Genomic DNA, 22,155 nt, shown 5'->3' with positions numbered 1-22,155 from the left:
TACAAATTTACATACGCATTTTTTTATTAATTTTTTAACAGAAAATATTTATTAATAATTTTTGTATTTTATAGCATTTAAGTAAAAGATAAGACTGAGTGTACAAATTATATTTATACATACAAAGTTTTTTCCTTTTTAACTCTTTTATGTATATATATATATATATATTGATTTTTGAATGCATTTTTACATTTATATTTTTATAATATATATATATTTTTTAATATTTTATAAAATCAGTTTTCTGCAAAAATATAAAAGAATGTTGTTGATTTTTATATTAATTATACATATTAAAGTTGTTTAAATATATAATGTATCAACTAATTCCGTGATATGCATGGTTACTAATTTTTTTTAAGTGAAGTAGGAATAATTATTTTTATATGCAGAAATTTACATTTTAAATTAAAAATGAAATAAAATTTACTCATAAACTGTTCAAGTGCCGTATAACAATAGTAAATTAATATTTTGAAATGTTATTTTTATATTATTAAATGTATTTCATTTTAAATATACATTTTAATGTTGTTATATATTAGTGTAACAAAAATAATTAATTTGGGTAGAAGTAATAGTTTCCATAGTGCTTTTATAGATATTTAATTTAATTCTTGCAATAAAACTAAATTAAGTTATTAATTGTCATACAATTATTAATAAAATAAATATTTTATTAAAGTATATGTTGTACAAAATGATGTCTTGTCTATGTTTTTATTTAAAAAAAAAAACTATTATTACCATTTTATACCAAGATATATTTCTTGATTTTTCTATGCCAATAAGAACCTAACAATGTGTTACTACTTATTTATAAACGAATGTTTTATAACATTTTGAGTGATTAATGAGCAATAATAATTATTATCTTTTATATAATTTTATACTTTTTTGGGTTGATAATAAATCACGTTTTTCATAATTTTTAGTAATATTTATTTTTTTCCTATTTTTTATTTTATTGAAATACTAGCTGGCGCCCGCGACTCAATCCATAAAAAAAACAAAAAGTAGCCTATGTGTTCTTCCAGACTATGTTCTACATCTGTGCCAAATTTCTTCAAGATCTGTTGAGCCTTTCCGAGAATACCTTCAAACAAACATTCATCCATCTAAACATTGGCATTTATAATATTAGTAAAATTGAACAAAAAATCAAACACTAAAATGATTTTCGAAAAGCATTTCAAAACAGCTGTAGAAATTGAATTCTGCACCTACTTCTCATGAATTTCAAATCGTTTTCGTTGTTTAGGTTTTATCAGACAAATAGTGAAAAACAGGGAATTTTGTTTCATAATGTGTAAAGATAATGGATGCATATTTATTATAAACGGACATAATAGATATTACAAGAGCGTGCAACCTATGACTCGGCAAATTGACATGTGCAGATTGTGCTTGGGTCAATGAACGATTATCACATATCCCTGAAGGTCGCTTATCCATACTAATATATTATAAAATAATCATTTATTAACAACAATCTTACTAATATAAATGCGAATGTTTAGATGGATGGATGGATCTTTGTTTGAAGGTATCTCCGGAACGGATGAACGGATCTTGATGAAATTTGGTAGATTTTGGATACAGTCTGGATGAACATATGCTATGACCGTGGGATACGTTTCATTTACACGTTTACTCGATAGCTCTGCGAGGCTTCAAAGTATGTTTTTCAAATTTGGCACAGATATAGTTTCAAATAACATCCAGTACTCTTCATCCTGTTTTTTTTTAATTACGCGCGAACAAAGTCGCGGGCAAAAGCTAAAAATTATGTATATAGTATTTTAAGAAACGAAAAAAAGATTCTGAGAGAATAACTGAAAATATTAAGTGCTTACATACATAAAAATCAGGTAAAAATATTATTTGGAAGTGTGGATGAAAATAAATCAATAACAATAGACAATTTTTTTTCCTAAAGCGGCGACATGGTTGAAGTACCGACTCCCAGGCATAAAGCAGGAATGAAAAGTGGAATCGTAGAAAATCGATTGATGAAGAACGTCCGATAGCGATGCGTACGTGTCCGCCCCTGGGACCTGTCTCTGCGCCGGAAGTGCTCCCGACCTATTGTTCATTGAGCGATCACATTATAATATTTGAGATTATTCAAGTCTTTAAAATTGATATAAAACTGTTAAGGATGTGACGCCTCTGTTTAGATTATGAGAACAGTATTATAGAGAGAGAAACTAAATGAAAATCATGCCAAATAGGCAATTTCTATTCTCGCTCATTTACTACGAAAAAAATTATAACGGCTTATAAGGGATAAGAAATTGAAAATTGGACAAAATACAAAATTAACCATTAGTGTAAAACAATAGTAAAATGAATAAGTATAGGAAGATTTTCTTCCCTACAATAACAATTTCATACGGAAATATTAAAAACAATGATGATTATTAAGTAAATATTATGCAATTAACAAAAGGCAAATAGAAGCGAACCGAACAGATAGGTGTTGTCTGAGAGCAATCATGTAATAACGTTTGCGGCGCGAGCGGCTTGCTAACAATGTTGACCGTGGCGAGCAAACAACGGCGATGGAGTCAGCACGCTCCCGAACCCGTACCGTACCGCGCCGGTGCCGCATCGTGCTGCATCCGCAATGGTTCCATACAGTATAATCTGTACCCTGTCTCTAAATGCCATCAAGATTCGATCAAATTTAATGACATAGTTATTTTTCTGTTTTTTCTCTAAATTAGCTTTACTAGCACACTTAGTATAGTTTAATGATTAATTAAGTATCCCTTTATGTAGATTTATCATTCTACATTACTTTCTAAGTTAAGTCGCAGTGTGGCAGGTTGCAGTTAACTTCAAAATTATTTGACTTACCCATGTAAGGTTTCATTACAAACTACAACATATTCAAACAAAGCTGAGATAAACCAAAGGTGGTAAAAAGATGGTATAAAACATTCTATGGAGGTACCTGATCTTGTGTTTGCGAACTTGAAATGTTAGCTCACGCATATCTTCAATTATTGCTCATTATTTTAACGATAACAAGCGCATCGTTTCAATTAAGAGGGTTAATAAGAAAGGGTTAAATGTTTGGGCGCAGGTCGGAGATTGTATAGCTCGGGCTCGTGGCTCGGGATAACGCTGACGTGTCGAACCCTCCGCGCTCTCTGACGCGTGAAATCACTTTGTTCAACGGTTAGTCATGTAGCCGACGCGCCGTTTGGATATTCAATGTAATAACTGAAATTTTGATTATAAATTTATTTGCTCAATTTTATTACAAACTGTAACTATACACTATAATGAAATAAAGAAGCTTCTATGTTTAACTCTACTAATTGAATTTTTAGGAATTCCGATAAGCGCCTAGTTTTGATGATACACAGACAGTAGAGTATAAAAAACTTTTGCTGTTAATCAAAGGAACTGAAAAAAAAAAAACGGCAAAGTACTCGTCAAGACGATTCAAACGAACCAAAACTCGATGAGATTGTGTCCTTTCATTGCGAAGTTCCTATGGCCATCCTCCAGATCTATGATTAGATCAGCACCGTATCATCATAATATTGCATTATCACGCGATTTACACATATCAAGATGTGAAGTGGATCAAATTAAAGAAGTCGATCAAATACAATTTTCAAGGTTTGATGATGCGGACACATTTCACAAGTGAAACTAAATAAAAGTTTTAAAATAACTATCACTTACATTTAAATATTACAAATAAAATATTACCTATCGAACTTATTTATCTACCTTGAGTACAAGGACGATATGAAGTATGCAATTACTTGTAGATAATTAAAGTTAATTTCTATTAAACTTTACACGTAATGAGGTAATTAATAAAGTTGATCATGTTGTCTTCAGAATACAGCAATCGGAATGACAACATCTATGTTCTAATAACGATCTGAGTAATATTTCAGGCAGCAGAAATCAAATCGACTACAGGTTTAACCGCAGAAAGACGCTCATAATAGAAAAACATTGAGATATCAAATAGAAACCTGTCTTGGGTCACGAATGAACCATAATAATTTGCAACAATGTATTCCACATCTCGTAATAATTTTTTTACTAGCGACACTAAATAGGCAAGAAAAATTGAATACGGTTATTTATTGATATGCCATACCTGTGTGGTCCGTCCCTAATATGGAGGTTGTAGATCACATGTCGCACGGCGTGGAACAAAAGCGTGTTCTTGTTTACGTTATTCATGTATGTTGAAATACGATCATTACATGGTAAGATCCTGTTCAATTATTATGATACGCAGGCAGGCAGTCAGTAAAAAATGTTTACTGAAAATGTGTGACAATAAAAGATTAAAGTAATTTTCGTAGCAGGATAACGTCTACGCTCTACCGTCGTAGGCGGCGCTACGATTTACGTGTCGGCAAGTCTCTGTAATGTACTATAAATAAAACCACAAAAACTATAAACATTTAATATTGATTTTTATATTATATTATCCTCATATTCATTTATTAACTTATTATCTGTATAATATATAAAAAAAAATAACAAAGTATATTATATAAAAATAGTATACCACCTGCTGCGGCATCCGCTGACTCAAGCAACCAGTGGTGAGGGCTACAGAGAAAGGAAACTCCTCACTATGCGCGCGGTTTCTAAAATAACTGCCTTTTGTATCAGGCCCTTAATCCAACTGTTTAGTGAGAGCTTTTTAAGATGTTGGTCAAAGCTCTTCTTATTATTATTAAACTTATTAAACTTATTATTAATTATACGTTAATTTATTAAAAGATTATTTAGTGCCTTTTTAGTTTAATTTAACTGACTTTAACAGCTATAACATGCAAAAATTTTATTTTAATCAGAAGTCAGACGCTGAGCTGTAGCCGAAGCTAATTATCTTACCATGACAAATATTATATCAATATATTACGTTTCACGTCGTTTGAATTTTAATTTAAAAACCTCAGTGCTATATTATAAATGTATCTAAAGCCATGTACAACGTGCACATTTGTATAAAGCATGTACATGTGTTGTGTTGTGTTTATGTTTTCATATCGTTATGTTGGTGAACTTATGATTGTGAAAATAAAGGCTTCTACTACATATATGCGCGCGTCGCGCTACGTCATTGGGTGAGAGGGCGGAGCGTGGAGCCGCCCTGCGCCGCGACGGCAGTCCGCTTCCGGCCGGCGCGCGCCCCGCACGCTCCATGGTGGAACACGCACTTGTGGACTGCTCCCAGGCGAGCGCCATGCAAACCCTGCCGCCGCAGCCGCATCGCGAGGATGACGACCAACTCGCCGATGAGTATGTTCAAAATTTCGAACTCGATCACCTCGAGGATCATAACCTTGTGAAACGAGAGCCTCTGCGGACCGGATGGAATGAATTAGTGGAGGCGCCCTCCGCCTGTGCCCGCGTCTGCCGCGCCTGGCCCGACGCGGGGCCCTACCCGCAGCCACACGTTGCCATCGCTGTCGACCCGAGCACGCCGCCAGAAACGCCGCCGGTGCCCATTGGCCGGAGCCCGTGCCGCGCGGCGCTCGTCGATGACGTTCTGTGGTTACCGCACATGAGAGAACCTTTAGACATGCGCACCGTTCCCTGTGGCAATTTTGAGGAATGGGATCGTCGGGAGTGGAGGGAACAGGATCACCACAGCATGCAGCAAGTTGCGCTCCGACCAGCGAGCTCCTGTTCGGCACTGTCTCCCCGTACCGGCGGCCAGCACCAGGGATATCAGACATCCTCCTGCGGGGACGACCTCATAAGTGATGAGCTCCTTATGACCCTGAGCGTACGTGAGCTTAACAAACGGCTGCACGGATTTCCCCGCGAGGACGTGACGCGCCTCAAACAGAAGAGGCGCACGCTAAAAAACCGCGGCTACGCACAGAACTGCCGCAGCAAGCGGCTGCAGCAGCGCCAGGAGCTGGAACTGACGAACCGGTCACTGCAGGATGAGTTGCAGTTACTGCAGCTGCAGGTGGCGCGCGTCACGCACGAGCGCGATGTGCTCAAGCAACGGCTCTCGCTGATGGGCCGCGAGCACACGGTGCCGCAGCACGCGCCGCCCACGCCGCACTCCTCGCCGGAGTTCTTCTCGGAGCTGTGACGGCAGGGCGCGGCGCCGCGCGCCGGTGCCTCCGCCTCCGCCTCCGCCTGCGCCTGGCAGCGCTACTGAGCCGCCGCGGCAAGCCCGCACGGCCTATCGAACTGTTCGTGCTTTTGTTAAGTTTCAAATTTTATTATCCATCAGTTCCAGTTTCATAGTTTTCTAATTAATGGTGGAACAATTACGCCGCGGCTTTCGGAGAGGATAGCCGACGCGTCACCGTGTTAAATGTATGGTTGTGTCGTAATATATGCATAGCTTCGTTATAAAACAATAAATGTATTACTAAAGTTACACATAAGTTATAACGAATTGAAAATAACTGATTATTCCAATAATTGTATATAGTTAATGTAATAAATGGATAGGACTTTTGTTTTACTAATAAAATATTTCTACTTATAAACATTCTTTTATTTATCATAAAAAATGCCAGCATTCCAAAAGCTTCGTTAAAAAACTCCTCTGAACTAAAAATACAATTACTAATTATTTGTTAAAGTAAAAAATTCCTACATATGCAACGTGATTATAATATTTCACTAGCAAAAGAAGAAAATGCGTATTACTCAAAATATTGTAAATTGACCATAGTAGACAGAGACCCAGTTGCTAACGTCACTTAATTTTATGTACCTAATTATTTTTATTACAAAATATTAAATTCTTAGTAATGTTCCAAATAGCGTGAATCGTATCATGTAGAATCTTTGAATCGAGTCCAATGACTCGATTGATTGTGCAACGCAACAAAATTTGCAACGTGTCGGCAATTGCCCAACAATTACTTCGAATCGAGGTCGAAGGTATAGCCACTTAACAAAAGGGTGTTCATGTTAAATTTTTGCGTTATAGTATCATATTTATTCATTATCAATATTATAGCCTGCGCCAGTCCGCTGCTGGACTTAGGTCTACCCAGCTGCCTTCCACTGTATGCGGTGCTTCGGATCCATGTACTACTTGCCATTCACAAGTCATCGGTTTATCTGGAAGGAGGACTCCCCAAGCTTCTGAACGCTATCTATAGTCTCCATTCTAAGGTTAATTAAGGTACTACCCATGGTATGGCTGGCTCGTCGACTTTGATAACTTTGTCTTCTACTTCGTTCGTTGTCGAATTTTTAGTATAACTAAATATCAACATCGCTCGCTATAGACTCTTAACATATAGGTCAGCACCGCTGTCAGAGTATTCTGTGTGCGTGATATTTGCGTCTGATAATTGCATCGTGGACCAAATGATTGTTTATTCTTAAAAATTTAATCATTAAGTTTATTGGTATTCTATTATAATAGGTATTAAAAGCGAAGATACTAAAGCGTGGGGTTATGAATGTTGCTAATAATCTTTTTAATTACTTCTGCTTCTGCTAGAAAGAAGCTTGGATCAATGTATAACAATTATGAAACTAACTTTGATTTCCTTTTTAGCGCCAAAATTGAATAATTGAAATATTGCAGTAGGTAACCTTAAGGTTTTCTTAATTTTCATCATAACGATTCCATTTAACGTTTTATTTTTGAAATATTATCAAGGTATGGTAATGTTTTTATGACAATTATTGTATTTAGGTAAAGTAAAATCTATGAAATTTAACACCTTACGGCAATGTTATTAAATACTTTATAGCTAATATATTAAACTAAACTACATAGTATATCAATGTGCATGTTTGTGATAGGAACGTAAATAGGAAAGCGTTACGTTGTTGCATGTAGTCGTCACCCGGCGGCGCGCGCTCAAGCAAATATCGTAATCTGATACCCGCTTAATTGTTATTACAAATACTTTGACCGTTAGGTTACGTGATAGCGATGAATAATTATGATATCTATAACTATTTCAATCCATTTATAATCCAAATAATAATTTGAGATGTTTAAAAAAATTTGAATTATATACTTCTTAAGATTTGAATATTCTTTCGCGTTATCTTTTCCAGATTAAGAATGATTCCTTTGCACCCCTCTACCAATAAGTGTTTTTCTACAATAACGGTTCTCAAACTACTTTGGCTACGGAAACCTTTTGGTAAGAAGAGTATTTGATGGAACCCTAGATTCAAGGTTTGATTTTTCTAGGCTCTAGAATAATCCGATTTATTTGTAATTCTTTTCTCACGTCACTCGTACAGTTCGCGTCCTAACTTTTTGTATTATTAAACTTTAACGAATATTTCCCCCGGAATCTAGTTCTGCTTTTGTATTTTATTAATTATGATAAGTATATTTGTGGGCCCCAAGAAAGGCTTGGTGGAGAACCAAGGGTCTGCGGACCACACTTTGTGTAACGCTGTTTTTTGTTCAAATTGTGTATTTTTTTTTTCAATATTTATATTAAAATATCACCTCGACCTGACTATGACAGGGTGGATAGAGACATATTAAAACTTAGTTGTTATTTTAAAAAGTCAATTAGTCAAGCTCAAGGGATGAATGTAAATCGAATGAATTCTAAACTCCTGACTTGTTAAAATAGGTAAAAACTCAAGAATTCTTAAAATCAGTAAAGACTTTTTAAAATTAAATTAAATAAGAAAATATTTTAACGAAAGGGAGTAAAAGTTGCTGAAGAAAATTAAGATAGAAGGAGATCATATATTAAAAAGCGATAATTTTACTAATATTTTAAATGCGAAAGTTTAGATGGATGAATGAATGTTTTTAGAAGGTTTCGCCGGACGCCTCAACTGATCTTGATGAAATTTGACACAGATGTAGAACTTAGTCTGGTAGAACAAAGAAATAGATGACAACGGCAAATAGACTGACTTGAAATTAGTGACCATGACTAAATATGTAAATGTGACAAACAGATGAAGCCGTTTTATTTCGTGGATCCAATCAATGGGCCGATTGGCCCGACGGGAATCATCCGAAAATTTATGTTTGCACGATTTTCTCTCTACATATTTTTCCACTCATGGTAATACTTTATGATTAATTTATTTTACTTGGAATTACAGCGCGTCCCAGGATCGGGTAATTAAAAAATAAACACACAACAATAACATCCGTATACTTTATATGAATAAAAATCCTTTTTAACAAAGACAGCGTAGGTATAGAATATTTTAGTAGTAGGTTAATACAATATGTTCACAGCATTTATAGTTTCAGAGACAAAGAACAGATGTAATAGTAACACAATGGTATGTTGAATTCATAACGTGCAGTGAGCGGTATCGAAGAAGGCTGTTTGCTGAGGGGCGTGTCCTAGAGCGCCACGCCCCGCGATCGCAGCGCCGCCTACCGACAAACTTGAAACATGCTACATTTTCCCTTCAAATCTACCACCGACACCTTGAAATGAAGTAAATAAGGTCTATATTCGTTTAGTAGACATTTCTCATATGAAATGTTGGTTTGTAAATGAAGAGCACAGCGTTCGTGTTCCTCTCGCGGCGCTACAAGCTGTAGATGTGTAGGCCTGTCATGCAAATGGTGGCCTGTTAATGAAGCCGACGAGAATTATGGGTATTGTTATTGCGGGTCCGGCAGCGTAATGGCCCATTCTGTAGGCGTACATCATTATAATGAATGCTAGAATTATTTATATAATCTACATACATATATATGACTCTGCGCGCTCAAAATGAAATAAATACATAAATAGTTACTGAGGAGGATTTTCATTAGCTAATGCAGTTAATTTCAAATATTAGAGTTTTTTATGTTATCCTATAACTAGAGGTAAATGTAGAGTTAAGACTAAGCTTTACTTGAGGTATAGAATTAGAATATTAGTGCTTTAATGAGTAAAGGTTTTGAAAATAGGTTCAGAGGCTTCAAATTTATTTCAAACTAGCCGTGGTCCGCGACTTCGTACGCGGCGAATTAAAGAATCTAGTAAAAGATATAGCCTATGTCACCCGGTGCTAGTGTAGCTTTGCAATAGTCACAGTTTTTTTTTTTTTAAATCAGTTCAGTTTTTTTGGAGCATATCAATGCAAACAAACAAAGAAACAAACAATCAAATCTTTCCTCTTTATAATATTAGTATAGACAGTCAAATATTTTATCTCCATTTAGTTAAGATTTTAAGGTACAAAAGGCAGTGGTTTAAATTGCATCAGCTGTGAATGTGCCGGATTAAAACAATTTTTTTCTGCACATCTAATAATTGTAAGCAAAAGGAAAACTAACAGCATAATACCCATTTATGTCTCTCGTCTGAAATAAGACAACATAAGCTACAGTTGGTGGTGGAATGCTGTGGTCGGCATCGTGGCGACGGGCGGCGGGCGCGTTGTGATGAGCCAGCGCTGCTCTGGCGTCGGGCGCTCGGGCGGGCGAACGCGGCACATTTTTCCAGTGGCAAGGTCGGGCTCTGACGTCACCACACAGCTCTACTTTCCATTTTCAGACAATCGTCATCATTACCTGTTTTTTTACTTAGGTGTTACAAAAGGGATCGCTTCAAAACAGTAAACTTTAAATTAAATGTGATGATATGTTACGTATTTTATATATTTACGAGAGAGCACAACCGTTGTATAGTTACACTTCTTCTTTTCAAGGTACCTCGTAAGTACACAATTTTAATTTGTTATCTATGGACTACCACATACACTATGAATCAATTCCATACTCCAGTTTAACAATAAGCTTTTGTACACATGAGGAATGTTCTATTTGAAGGTTTCAATCAATTAAAAACGCCATACAAGAAGAATTGTATACTTGCAATACTTATTTATAATTACACAAGAAACATTACTGTTAATTTTTAATAATAGAAATATGTTGATAATTAATTGATTTTTAAATACACGTAACTATTTCATTATGTACACGTGACTATTTCGTACACCTGTGAAGTCGGTCATAGTAGAAGGGCTGATGGCGTTGTCTGAAAGCTACAGCTGAGCCAGCGATATGCCGCCCGACGTCTGACAGGGTCGTGGGGTCGATACCCGCTCTATACCGAGTTTCTTCCTACTGTATTCTAAGTAACACAATTTTAATTCTTGGTATTTAATAAGCACAGTGATTTTAGGTACGGTAATAAATATATATTTTGATAATTCTGAAATGATTTTGATATTTAACTTGATACATTTATTAAAAAGATGAAACTTATGTTTTTGTTTTTAATTTCGATTCCTGAATTATATGCATTTCTAGTGATAAATGCTCGTTACTACATTTTTTGTTGTTTTTTTAAATAACTTGATTAATGACATGTTATGATTTTAATTGAATAACGATAGCTTCATAATATACCAAGAATAAATGTAGGATGAATAATTTATTTCTTCGCTGCCAAGCTTTACCGTCGGCAAGCTTTAATTTTTGTTTCAAGTTGTAGCTCAATTGTTGGCTTTCTAATAATACACTAGTTATTTTTAAAGAAAATTACTAACGTATTACAAGATACTTGTACAGGAATAAATGGTAATGTCAATACAAAATACAATTCTGAACGTCTAACAAACTTTTTGTAGTCAGCAGAAAACTTTATGGAAGAAAACTGCTTATGTCACACTTAACCAAACTAAAAACTTTACAACTTCCGTACGTTACTAGGTATTTATTTTCATTTTTCTTACTACTTAATACTTTTAAAATGTGGACAATTTTTGGAGAATATACGAGATAATATGACACTCAATATAACCATTGCAAAATGAATAAAAATATATCGTTCAGTATAAATTCATTCGAAGATATTTTAAACGATAAACTTTTTTAACGTCATCATCGTCCACGTCGGAACCAAAGGTGGGTACCAAATTTTTATCAATCTTTCAATAAGATTTGTTTGTAATTTAAATTACTTCTGACCCAAATAAACAGAGTTAAACAAAGTTGAATAAAACAATCTTACTAATATTATAAATGCGAATGTTTGGATGGATGGATGGATGTTTGTTTGAAGTTTTATATAGATCTTGATGAAATTTAGCATAGGTGTGGATCATAGTCTGAAAGAATACATATTATACTACATAGGCTACTTATTATGTTTTTTAATTCTGCGCGAACGAAGTCGCAGGCGACAACTAGTTTGAAAAATAAAGGTGTTTACAATTGAAATTCAGTATATTGAGATATAAAGCATACCGTGAATTCTTCCTGCGAATTGATACTATTAGTAGTGAATAGGCTTCGGAAGAGCGACTTAACACCTTTGATGCGGTAATACTATTAAATAACACGGTTGCTGTCAGTTTGTAGTGGAATATCTACGCCGACGCCCTTAATACGTTACCTGCATTAAAAACTATTACAGAAACTATGTTAATTTTATCTGTAAAATTTAAATATCTTCACATAGCTTTTACTTAAAGTTTGGGGGTTTTCCTTTGAAATATTTAGTATCAAAAACTATGTCCAGGAGGGCTAAGGGGGTGCCCCTGCGATATGCGTCAGTTACTAGTTCTGACTTACCTCCAAGTCGTAACCTTGATTTTACAAAACATAATTCTAGGAAGCTACTCAAAATATCTGGTCTTTTTGCTCGGTAGCCACAATATTAGTAGCCACTTAACTCCAAGTCATACGCTTCATTTTACAAAAGATAAATTATAAGTAACCTTATTCAAAACTTGGTCTATACTTTCATTGGCCGGTTCTAGTTTTGGATTCGAGATGAAGATGTTCCTTTGGTCATATCGCCACTTAACATCTGTAAGATCGTGCCGTGATCAGTTGATTATTGAAATGATATAGAGAGAAATATATTTTCTAAAATTTAAATTATAACATATTATACAAGAAGCGTAAGTGGCAAGGAGTTGACTGGGGAGCTAGGACATGGTGGGTGCGTGTCGCGGGCGGGCGGCGCGCGGCGGGCGGGACGCGGATTGCTAACTAGGCACTATTGCCAATCGATAGGTCGTTACTTGAGCGCTGCGTCGCCCGCCGCCGCCGCCGCCCGACGCACCGGACACGCGCCACTCATCACTTTACACGCTACGTCAGGTTACTCTCCTTTTCTCGATGTCCTTCAAATTAGCTTTGTAGGTCAGGTTTTCACTAGAATTGGCACCACGTGGTGTATGTTTCTGAGTCACGCCGCTCCCACTACGACCACCTGAGGAATTTATCAAGTATATCTTTCTTAACTTAACAAATAACGGTAATTACTTACGTTGCAAACTAAGAAGTTTAATCGACCCTTGTTGATCTTCGCCGACGTTTTTCTCGTTTTTATTTTTACATATCTTGAAAGTCAAAACTAGAAAACTAAACAGTCTAGTTTAATAATAATAATTTAGATTAATTTTACAGAACTCAATCTTAATCATATTGATGATATGTTATCTTAAGTGATATATTTAAATCAGGTTATTGATTGTTTTATTAAACAGACTTACAAACAACACTTACAACAAACTTGTACTATGTTTATGTTATAATTAAAATGCGAAAAGCCATCGCTATCTACAGTACTAAAGCTAACCTGGATATTACGGCACCATAAGTTATTCTTAGTAATGATAAAGCACATGCGTTTGTCTACTTAATAAGTCTTCTTCATACTAAAGAGTTATCAAAGAGGTTTTATCTAACTAGTACATTTTACAGATAGTAAATAGAATATCATAAAAATAATGATGATTATTTAATGTTATTGTGGTAAAGTTAAAATCACCTTAAACTAATATCTTTTGAATTTATTAACTTACAAAACGCCGAGTAATTTTCCTTAGAGTAATTTTTTAAAACAGCGGATTTAACAACACGTCAACGACATTACCATATTTGCAGATAAATCTCTCCAGATGTCGCGTATTTGTACAGAATTAGAATATCTTGAAAAATCCTCGATGTCCCACTTTTGCAAATTACGGGCGTATCACGCCGATGGGGCTGAGGGCTGAGCTTAGTGTTTACCTATGCAAAATGTTGACGAGTGGATTTTGCATTCGTCTTCCCGCATGTGTTTTATATTCGTTTAGTACAGTCGGCCGGGCTCGTAATCGGCGCGCTGTTTGCGAGGGGAGCCGCGCCTGAGCCCCGCAAATATATGTCGCAAGATTTAATAGACATGTAATGGATATCTGGATGACGTTTTAAGGATTTGTGCAAACCGAGAAAGTCGTTCTTTCCCATATTATTGGAATTTTATTTGCGGGATTTTAGGATAATACCCGTGCCCCTACGATTCGTATGACAATAACTTATATATTATGTATAGTCATTGGTTTCTGTGTATTGTTTGACTCAAGCCGGTAGCTCAGTGATTAAAGTACCTAGTTGTTTTCCAAACTGTTGTAGTAATTCGGTAAGTTTATTGTTAGCCAAAGTAAACATTTCTAAGAATAAAAGAATAAAAGTGACATCATATTGAATGCTATGTATACACATATATGTGTATAGTAATGATGTGCTCGTCTACTTTTCAATGGCTAATAAAAACACAGAAATATGATCTGAGGCCGCCTTGTACTAGAAGACCACCCAATTGACAGTTTCGCATTTTGTTACGGCTATTATGTATTTAGGCATAAATATTTACTAAAATCTTTAAGTAAGTTTTAAACTTTAGCCACAAATCCTGTTTTGCAATGTACTTAAAGTATTCTGGAGTATAGGTATCCCCCTTTGTTTGGTACTTGATAAAGGAAGAATACGTGTGATGTAGTGAGGCTCATTGACTGGCGGTGAGTCTTTTGAAGGCAAGTTAGGCGCGAGTGAAGTGAGTTTGCTGCTGCACCCTGCCACTGCCGTCGCCACTGCACCCTTGAGTGTTGTCTGACGCATCACGGGGCCGCATCAAAGCCTGCAGCTGACAATAAAAGTAGATGTTTACTTAACCATATTTTACAATCTACGATTTTTTTTTTCGAATACGGTAAGTTAATGTACTGTTTTTACTAATCAATTTGAGTTAGTATATCCACCTCCATCATTTTTTTCTTTACAAATTATCCTTATACCTATATATTCCTATGTCTTCATTTTTAAAACAAGATTGACGACACTCATTTTACTAGTCTCACATAATGTCATCGTTTCACATGAGTCAATGCCTAGTCAACTAAATTTAAGATTTACCCTTAAGCTAAGTAACCAACAATAAGATACCAATGTAGGTATAAATGTATGAAAGAAAAATCAATCAGCGGTGTTAACACATTTATCTCTATCTTTAAGCTGGCCATATTCTGTGACATTGGTATAGAAACTTTAAAAAATTCGGTTCTATTCTATTCAGGTTTCCAACTATAAAATAGATTCGTACTCCATGTTCACGGGTAGTTGGGTATGCAAGCGAGCGGCGAGCGCGGTGGGGCCGCCGCGGGGCGTCGCCGCACGTCGCCGCAAACGCGATTGTCGCCAAACGAACCGGCACACGCTATTACCGCGCCACCTGACTTCAATGCTTCACGTCAAACATCCTCATTTATATTCCCTTTCACACTATAACTCTTATTCTGTCTATTGCAATCACATTTATTTCAATTAAAAAAAAAAAGATAACTCCAAGGAATACTGATTTTATATTTTGCACGATCTAAATCGTGACGCATCTCAATCGTTTTTATCCTGATACATACATTTACATACACGCCTTTAATATACAGATAAAAAGTAGTACCTAGTAATGTTACCATTACCTAGCGAAATGTCTATTAAGCATAGATCTTTGGCGAAGACCACGATTGACTCTTGTCAAACCATATACAGTGGAGAGATGTTACTTTGAGTTGATCAAATATGTCCAGTAAGAGGTGTTTGAAAGTTACGGTATCGTTTACGTGGCTGTAATGCTATAACTTTATCGCCTCATTGACCTATAAAGTTTTGTATGTTTGATAAGTCACATTCTAATACCATCATTTCACTTCACTTCTGGCTATTGACCATTACAATGTACGATGTTGTAAATTAAAATACGACAATCAAAACACTAGTTACCTACTTTCCGTTCTCAGGGTTATCGGTGTGTTATCAATGTGCCACCGGTCACGCCTTCCAGGTACTGTGGCTGTGGGTAACAGGATGTCGCCTGCAATTTGATACATTGGTTAATTATTTTTGTTTAGTCTGATTCACTACTTAGTAAATTTACTGTTGTTAGTTGTCCCTTAGGAGTTAGGATATTTGTTGTAAGAAGAAATAGTAGAGATAATAACTATAGTATAAAGTCTTGTGTAAAAGATTTTTTTATGATGATAATAATTGTTACCAGCTCTTTACTGAGCTTAGTCCACTTTTCGTAGGACTGAAATAAAAAAAACGGTTGTTAGTTCGATATTACGCTGCCAGCATATCTCATCCTACATAAAATATATCTTAATTTATTTGCGTGCTAACGTGACCATTATGTTCCTCGTCTTCCGGCACGTCGTCCTCGGCGCCGGCGCTTGCGCAATCCAATCACAATCAGATATTTTGTTTGTCATATACATCACTTGACCTAATGCTACAGAAAATGCTGAATTTGCGGGTTTGTTATAGCAACATGAACGTCATGTGTTTATTAAATGATTACAAAGAGTTGAAATTATTTAATAAGCTTTGTTGTAGAGAAAAAGATGTGAATAGAAGCGCCAATATTTTAATAGTTAAGGGTTCGTACATCCGACCAAAGAAATAAATAGAAAGTACCCAAAATGTTTGGACAAACCCGCAATGGGTTTAGACTTTAGTTATGATTGTATATTTTGAGCTGTGTTTGAAAATAATAAGTTTTTTTTTTTTTTCAAAAAGAAAAATGACTGATAAACATATATCAGTGTTGATAGTGGCGATACATAAGTACGAGTATGTTAAGACATATTATCATTTCTTTATTAAGTTCTTCACGAGACATATGTATATTATGTGAGACAAATTCAAAAGGGGCTCCTACGTCACATGTAGATTACTAATCGTAACCTAGATAATGAGGCAGGTCGGGAATCGATTTATGTCAACAATAGTTTCTTAGAAATTGTTTTAGAACAAATAACAAAAGGATAACATAGTTGTCTATGTAAAAATATTTTCATCGCCCATCTATTGAGGATCAATTCTTCAAATACCTAACTTTTAAACTTTTTTAAATTTTGTTCCGAGCCGTGTAGATGTTTTACTTAAACATGATAACAGGATTGTTTTAGCATGCTAATATTAATTTAAACATTTTCCAACATAAGTTTATTTGTAAATTAAGTACATTTATTATGCTAAAAGAGGATTTTCAAAAATTGGAGAAAGATTTCATAGTCCTAATTAGTCACTATGGAAGACCTTTTGCATACATTTAGCTTTAGAAATGTGTACTAAGAGGTTACATAAATATTTATTAGTACTTACTTTAGTAAGAAAGTTAGGTATATTATTTTGTAACAATATAAGGTGACAAGAATGTGGGTCGCACGGTGGCCAGCGGCAGTGCTGAAGCTCGGCGTGGGATCGTGTTAACAAAAACAATAGATGCGACGCGATCGCCTTCAACCGCTCAAGGTGATCATTTCATAACACTGACGCCATTGGAATCTCGTTATACCTACCAAAGCCCGCCTAAAGTACTTATGAACTTGTATCACTCATCTGTCGCTGAAATTCATAACTTAATTAATTAATTAAGAATTGATTTTGTTTTACTTTATAAAGCTTTTGAGTATTCATTTTCATTACTTATTATTGTAAAAGCTTAAAAACTGATTATATGGAAAATTAAATGAGATAACGCATGTATACTGTTCAGTACCTTAAGGTATTGTAAGATGTAACAACGTGGAAGATGTAAACCTACTGAGAGAGATTTAGAGCAATCAAAGGTTGGTAATTGTTGGTTGATTAATGAGTGTGAAACAAGCGGGGAATTAGCGCGCGGTCAGAATGCTTGTGCGAGTTGCTGTCGGTAATCGCAGGGCAAGGTGCGCGGGACGCAAAACAATCGGCCACTAATGACCTCCCCCTCCCCCTGCCCCTGCCGGTAATACCATCCCGGAAACTATATCACGGGGGAGAGTAATTTAATCGGAAATTAGATAACGACAATTTACTACATGTTTATACGTTAATTATTTATTAAGATTTTGATTGGCAACAGAGTAGTTTTTCTAGTTAATCATGAAGCGAAAACTATGCACCTCTTCTCATAGAAATTGCACCAATTTGACACAGTTATAGCTGGTGTAGAATAAAAATCTAGAAAGTTATTTCTATTCAAAAATGAAAATAAATTCTTCGATATTGAATTAGATTAGAAACTAGTGGGCGACCACTAGTATAGATAGATAGTAGATAAAACTACCACAGTTCTTTAAAGTATGATGAATTTTATACTCTCATGTTAAATATTTAATAAATAACATTGCCTTCGTGAGTTATAAAATTTTCTCGAACAGTAACGCACGTGACTGTTTTCGCATTACTTCGGAGTTCCTAAGTCAGCTAAATATTTATTACAACGATTTCCCAACAGCATATGAAAAAATAACATTATTTTGATCACCATTGCAACATTTTAAAGTGCTAAGTAGGTAAATGTGTCCCAGCGGTCATTCAACTTTGGCGTCAAAACTTATTTATTATTGCTGTTCAATAGGTAGTATTTAGGTTAACAATATTGAATTATTGAAAATTTGTAATGCGCAATACTTTAACAAAATTACATATAGCTTGTTTTTTGTCGATTTATTTTATAAATGCTGTATGTGAGTATTTGTTTACAATTGCTCGACTTTGTAGCAAGAATAGTACTCCCCCATAGTCAACATAGCTTTGACACTATTATAAAAGTCATGTCGTGTCGCATTCGTGATGTCCACGTTTACGCTTCGGCTCCGTGACATAGTAGAGTCAACATTGACAGCTAATCCAATCACGTAATTGGACTTACTTTATTCATCGGCCGGGTAATGACTTCAAGCTTAACTCAGCCGGCTTCTAGTTTCACGCGCCCGTTATGTTACAAGCCTTTAATTATGATATCCTACTGTAGAACACCTTCGGAAAATAATCTATTAAAGTTAAGTATTAATAATTTTAAGTAAATTACGTATATAATCTGTGATACTTATCCATAGCGTTTGATATGCATTTCACCGGGTGAACTTTTTGAAAACAGTTGCGCATTTCGGCTGAGATCTGAACCAAAGAATCCCTTAACTGTTAGCTGCGGTGTGCCGCTTAGCAGTCTATTAGGGTCTACTTTCTTTCTAGTCTATATTAACGAGTTTTGTAACCTTTTAGTTAGTAACTACGTTAAAATTCTTAATTATTGTAACTATTCGTAACTCTTATATTTAACAAACAGTATGTATATCTGAAAGCGCACGAGGCCCGGGGTCGGTGTTCATCCGGATCATCATTTTGCCCAATGGGGCGGACGGTTGGTGACAGTGACGACTCATTAGTGTTAAATTGTTATATTGGGGCGTCGTCGGAACAACGAGATCGACGATTTGTGCACGTGTTAAACACATCTATTTAATTGTTCTTGATCTCTTTGTTACTTTTAAATTACTAAGGCAAGTTAGAGCTTTTTTAAAATTGAATTGAAATGGCAAAGGATGTTCTTCTAATGATTACTTCACAAGCTACCATAAACAAATCATCATGTAGAATGTGTTCGTAGTCCAACACAAATCATATCTACAAGTGTAATAAGTAGGTATGGCTTGCTTTTTAGTTTTACATTGACGTATCATTGCTTGCATACATACATTTACATTGTTTCTTCATAGAATAAAAGTACAAAAAGTCATTTAAATTAATGTTCTCATTTATAAAGTCAAACGATAATACCATTGATATTATCTACCGGCAGGGGTGTTGAACATTTGACATCTGACAACCCTGGAGCGTTTTGTTGACGGAAAAATTGCCTTCGTTTTCTATGCCATAAACTTACTGTGATTTATTTCTCATTCAATTGTTAATATGATAGCCAATGTAAAGAAATCAATAAATTTCTAGAACAAGACTGTAATGACTCCAATCCATTACCAAATTATCTTCGCAAAGCATCGCAATAAATATAGATATCTGTCGATACGTATTGATGCAGCGAGCGGAGACAATATTTACTGGGCTACTCCCCTGTCCTGCCGAACGGAAACTTATAGTTTTCTTGAGGCGCCCGTCGAATAAAATACTGCTGGCCGGGACATAAATCAGTTCGCGGCGCGGCCGCAGCCGGCGCGCAGTCGCCTTGAGACCCGCACCCCCGCACCCTCTGCACCCACCCCCTGCCCCCGCATCGCTACATTTTAATAACAGGACTTCTTCCCGTAAATGGTCACTGACAGATTTTATTTCAGCTCATATATTACATTCAGTCGTGCACGTGGGATTTTTATTAATGCTGTGAGATTAAAATTCACGATATGACATTTCCGTTTTTGTTTCTTCCCATTTCGGATACACTATTATTATATTTCTGGTCAGTACAATTAAACACAACTGAACGATATTTTTCTTTTGTTTAAAATATGTATGCATTTTTGGTTATAACCAGCTTAGGATGCGTGCCTACTCATAAATTGTAACTCAATGTCGTCGTCACTTAATTGTCAATATAAATTTTAATAGGATGTAGACGTGCAATACCCTATTTTAAAAGTTAACATAGTATCAAAGTATTCACTATTTTTGATCACTCTACTTGGCTCCTTACGACGCGAATTAAATATGATAAGTAAAGGTTCTTTGTAGAAGTGCCGTAGGCCGAAGCATTAAAAATTCAGTAATTTTTGAAAACAATTGACATGAAAGTAGTTGGACATCCTTTTCATAAATGCTCAGCGATAGGTATGAAGGTATAGTTGCCGTTGGTTTATGGAGAGTTTTATGGCGTCTGCTGCGCGACGACACGTATTTTGACCGCGAGGGTGTCGGTCGCCTCGCCGCAGCTGTTTTTTACACGTTTTCTTATAGCTTTTACCTCAAAGTGTAGGAATTGTGAACCTTACTTAGAAATATAAGTAGAGCAGAAAACATTTATTTATTGTGTTTATTGTTTACCTGGCACTCTTTATAACCACTGCTTGTCCACTGCTACGTTATTGATATTACATCAACATTTTCGAGCTTTGCGTATTCTTCGATCGAACGAGATGTGTTTTGCTTAATGCTAATAGATCTTCGCCACTAATATACACCAGAGAAATCGGAATTCACGTATAAAATTTTTATTGAATCACCTAAAATCTTACAAAACTACCAATTGAAAGTGATCACAAGTTCGAGAGTTCTTTTTAGTTTTTTAACAAATTATAGAAAATACTAAAAATTCTTTAGTAAATTTCTCCACTCCACTCCTGTGCCGATTCGACCGAACCTATTACAATAAAAATATTAAAAACCGCATAAGTAAGAGGCAGAGGTCGTGGGCAGTTCGGCGCAAATGTCGCCCCGGACACTTACATTATCCACTGCCCCCGGCCGGCGGCGGTGGCGGTGGTCGAGCCTGCACCGAGCCCCTGCCCTGCACACATTATCTCAATACTTTAGATAGGAGACGCGGAGACATTCCCGGACTGGCGATCGTTCAGATAAATGACCGGCCATTTGACGAGATCCGATTAGTCACGATCATGTTTGTGTTGTATTGTAAAAATATAATCCCTCTCGGACTTAAAGCGGCCGAACGGAGCGGAAATCGGGGCTGGCTCCTTAAGAAATTGGAAAGGATTGATCGTCAAAGACGGTTATTACGATCGGCTTAGATGCAGAAGGATTTGTGGAAAATTTAATTAAACTGTAAATTGATAAATTTTCCTATTCGAACATATACATTTTATAACGATATCGTTATGTAATTTTACAACATTTACAATGTTCAAAGTGACCGACTACGTTTCATTTTACAATACCCATTTGTTTTTCCACGAACAAGGGAATTCAGTCTTTAAATTACGAACGGCATTGTATTTAAAAGTAAGCTCGTATTTATTGTCGACATTCGTAATTATACACTGCTATGGCATTAGTCAACAAGTCGCGACTCATGCAGAAATATGATTCTTGAATTTGCCATTCAATATTTAAAGGTTGGTATTATAAAATCGATCTTTACTCTTAATTAATTTGAGTAATAGATATTTTGGTCTTTGTGGATAGTTAGAAGATCCACGTAAAGGCAGGTTGTTACATCACTG

General features: G+C 35.7%; 1 protein-coding gene across 1 annotated transcript; it reads left to right on the top strand.

Moving 5' to 3' along the window:
- The first annotated feature begins 5,197 nt into the window (after positions 1–5,197).
- Positions 5,198–6,103, top strand: LOC106710686 (transcription factor MafA). Its single transcript, XM_014502822.1, has one exon. The coding sequence runs from the start codon at positions 5,198–5,200 to the stop codon at positions 6,101–6,103; it is 906 nt and encodes a 301-aa protein (XP_014358308.1).
- The last annotated feature ends 16,052 nt before the right edge of the window (positions 6,104–22,155 follow it).

This window comes from Papilio machaon, chromosome 1, assembly GCF_912999745.1.
Source record: "Papilio machaon chromosome 1, ilPapMach1.1, whole genome shotgun sequence".
NCBI classification, from domain to species: Eukaryota; Metazoa; Arthropoda; class Insecta; order Lepidoptera; family Papilionidae; genus Papilio; species Papilio machaon.
Note: the sequence above shows the minus strand (reverse complement) of the source record. Positions and strands in the feature narration are given on the sequence as shown.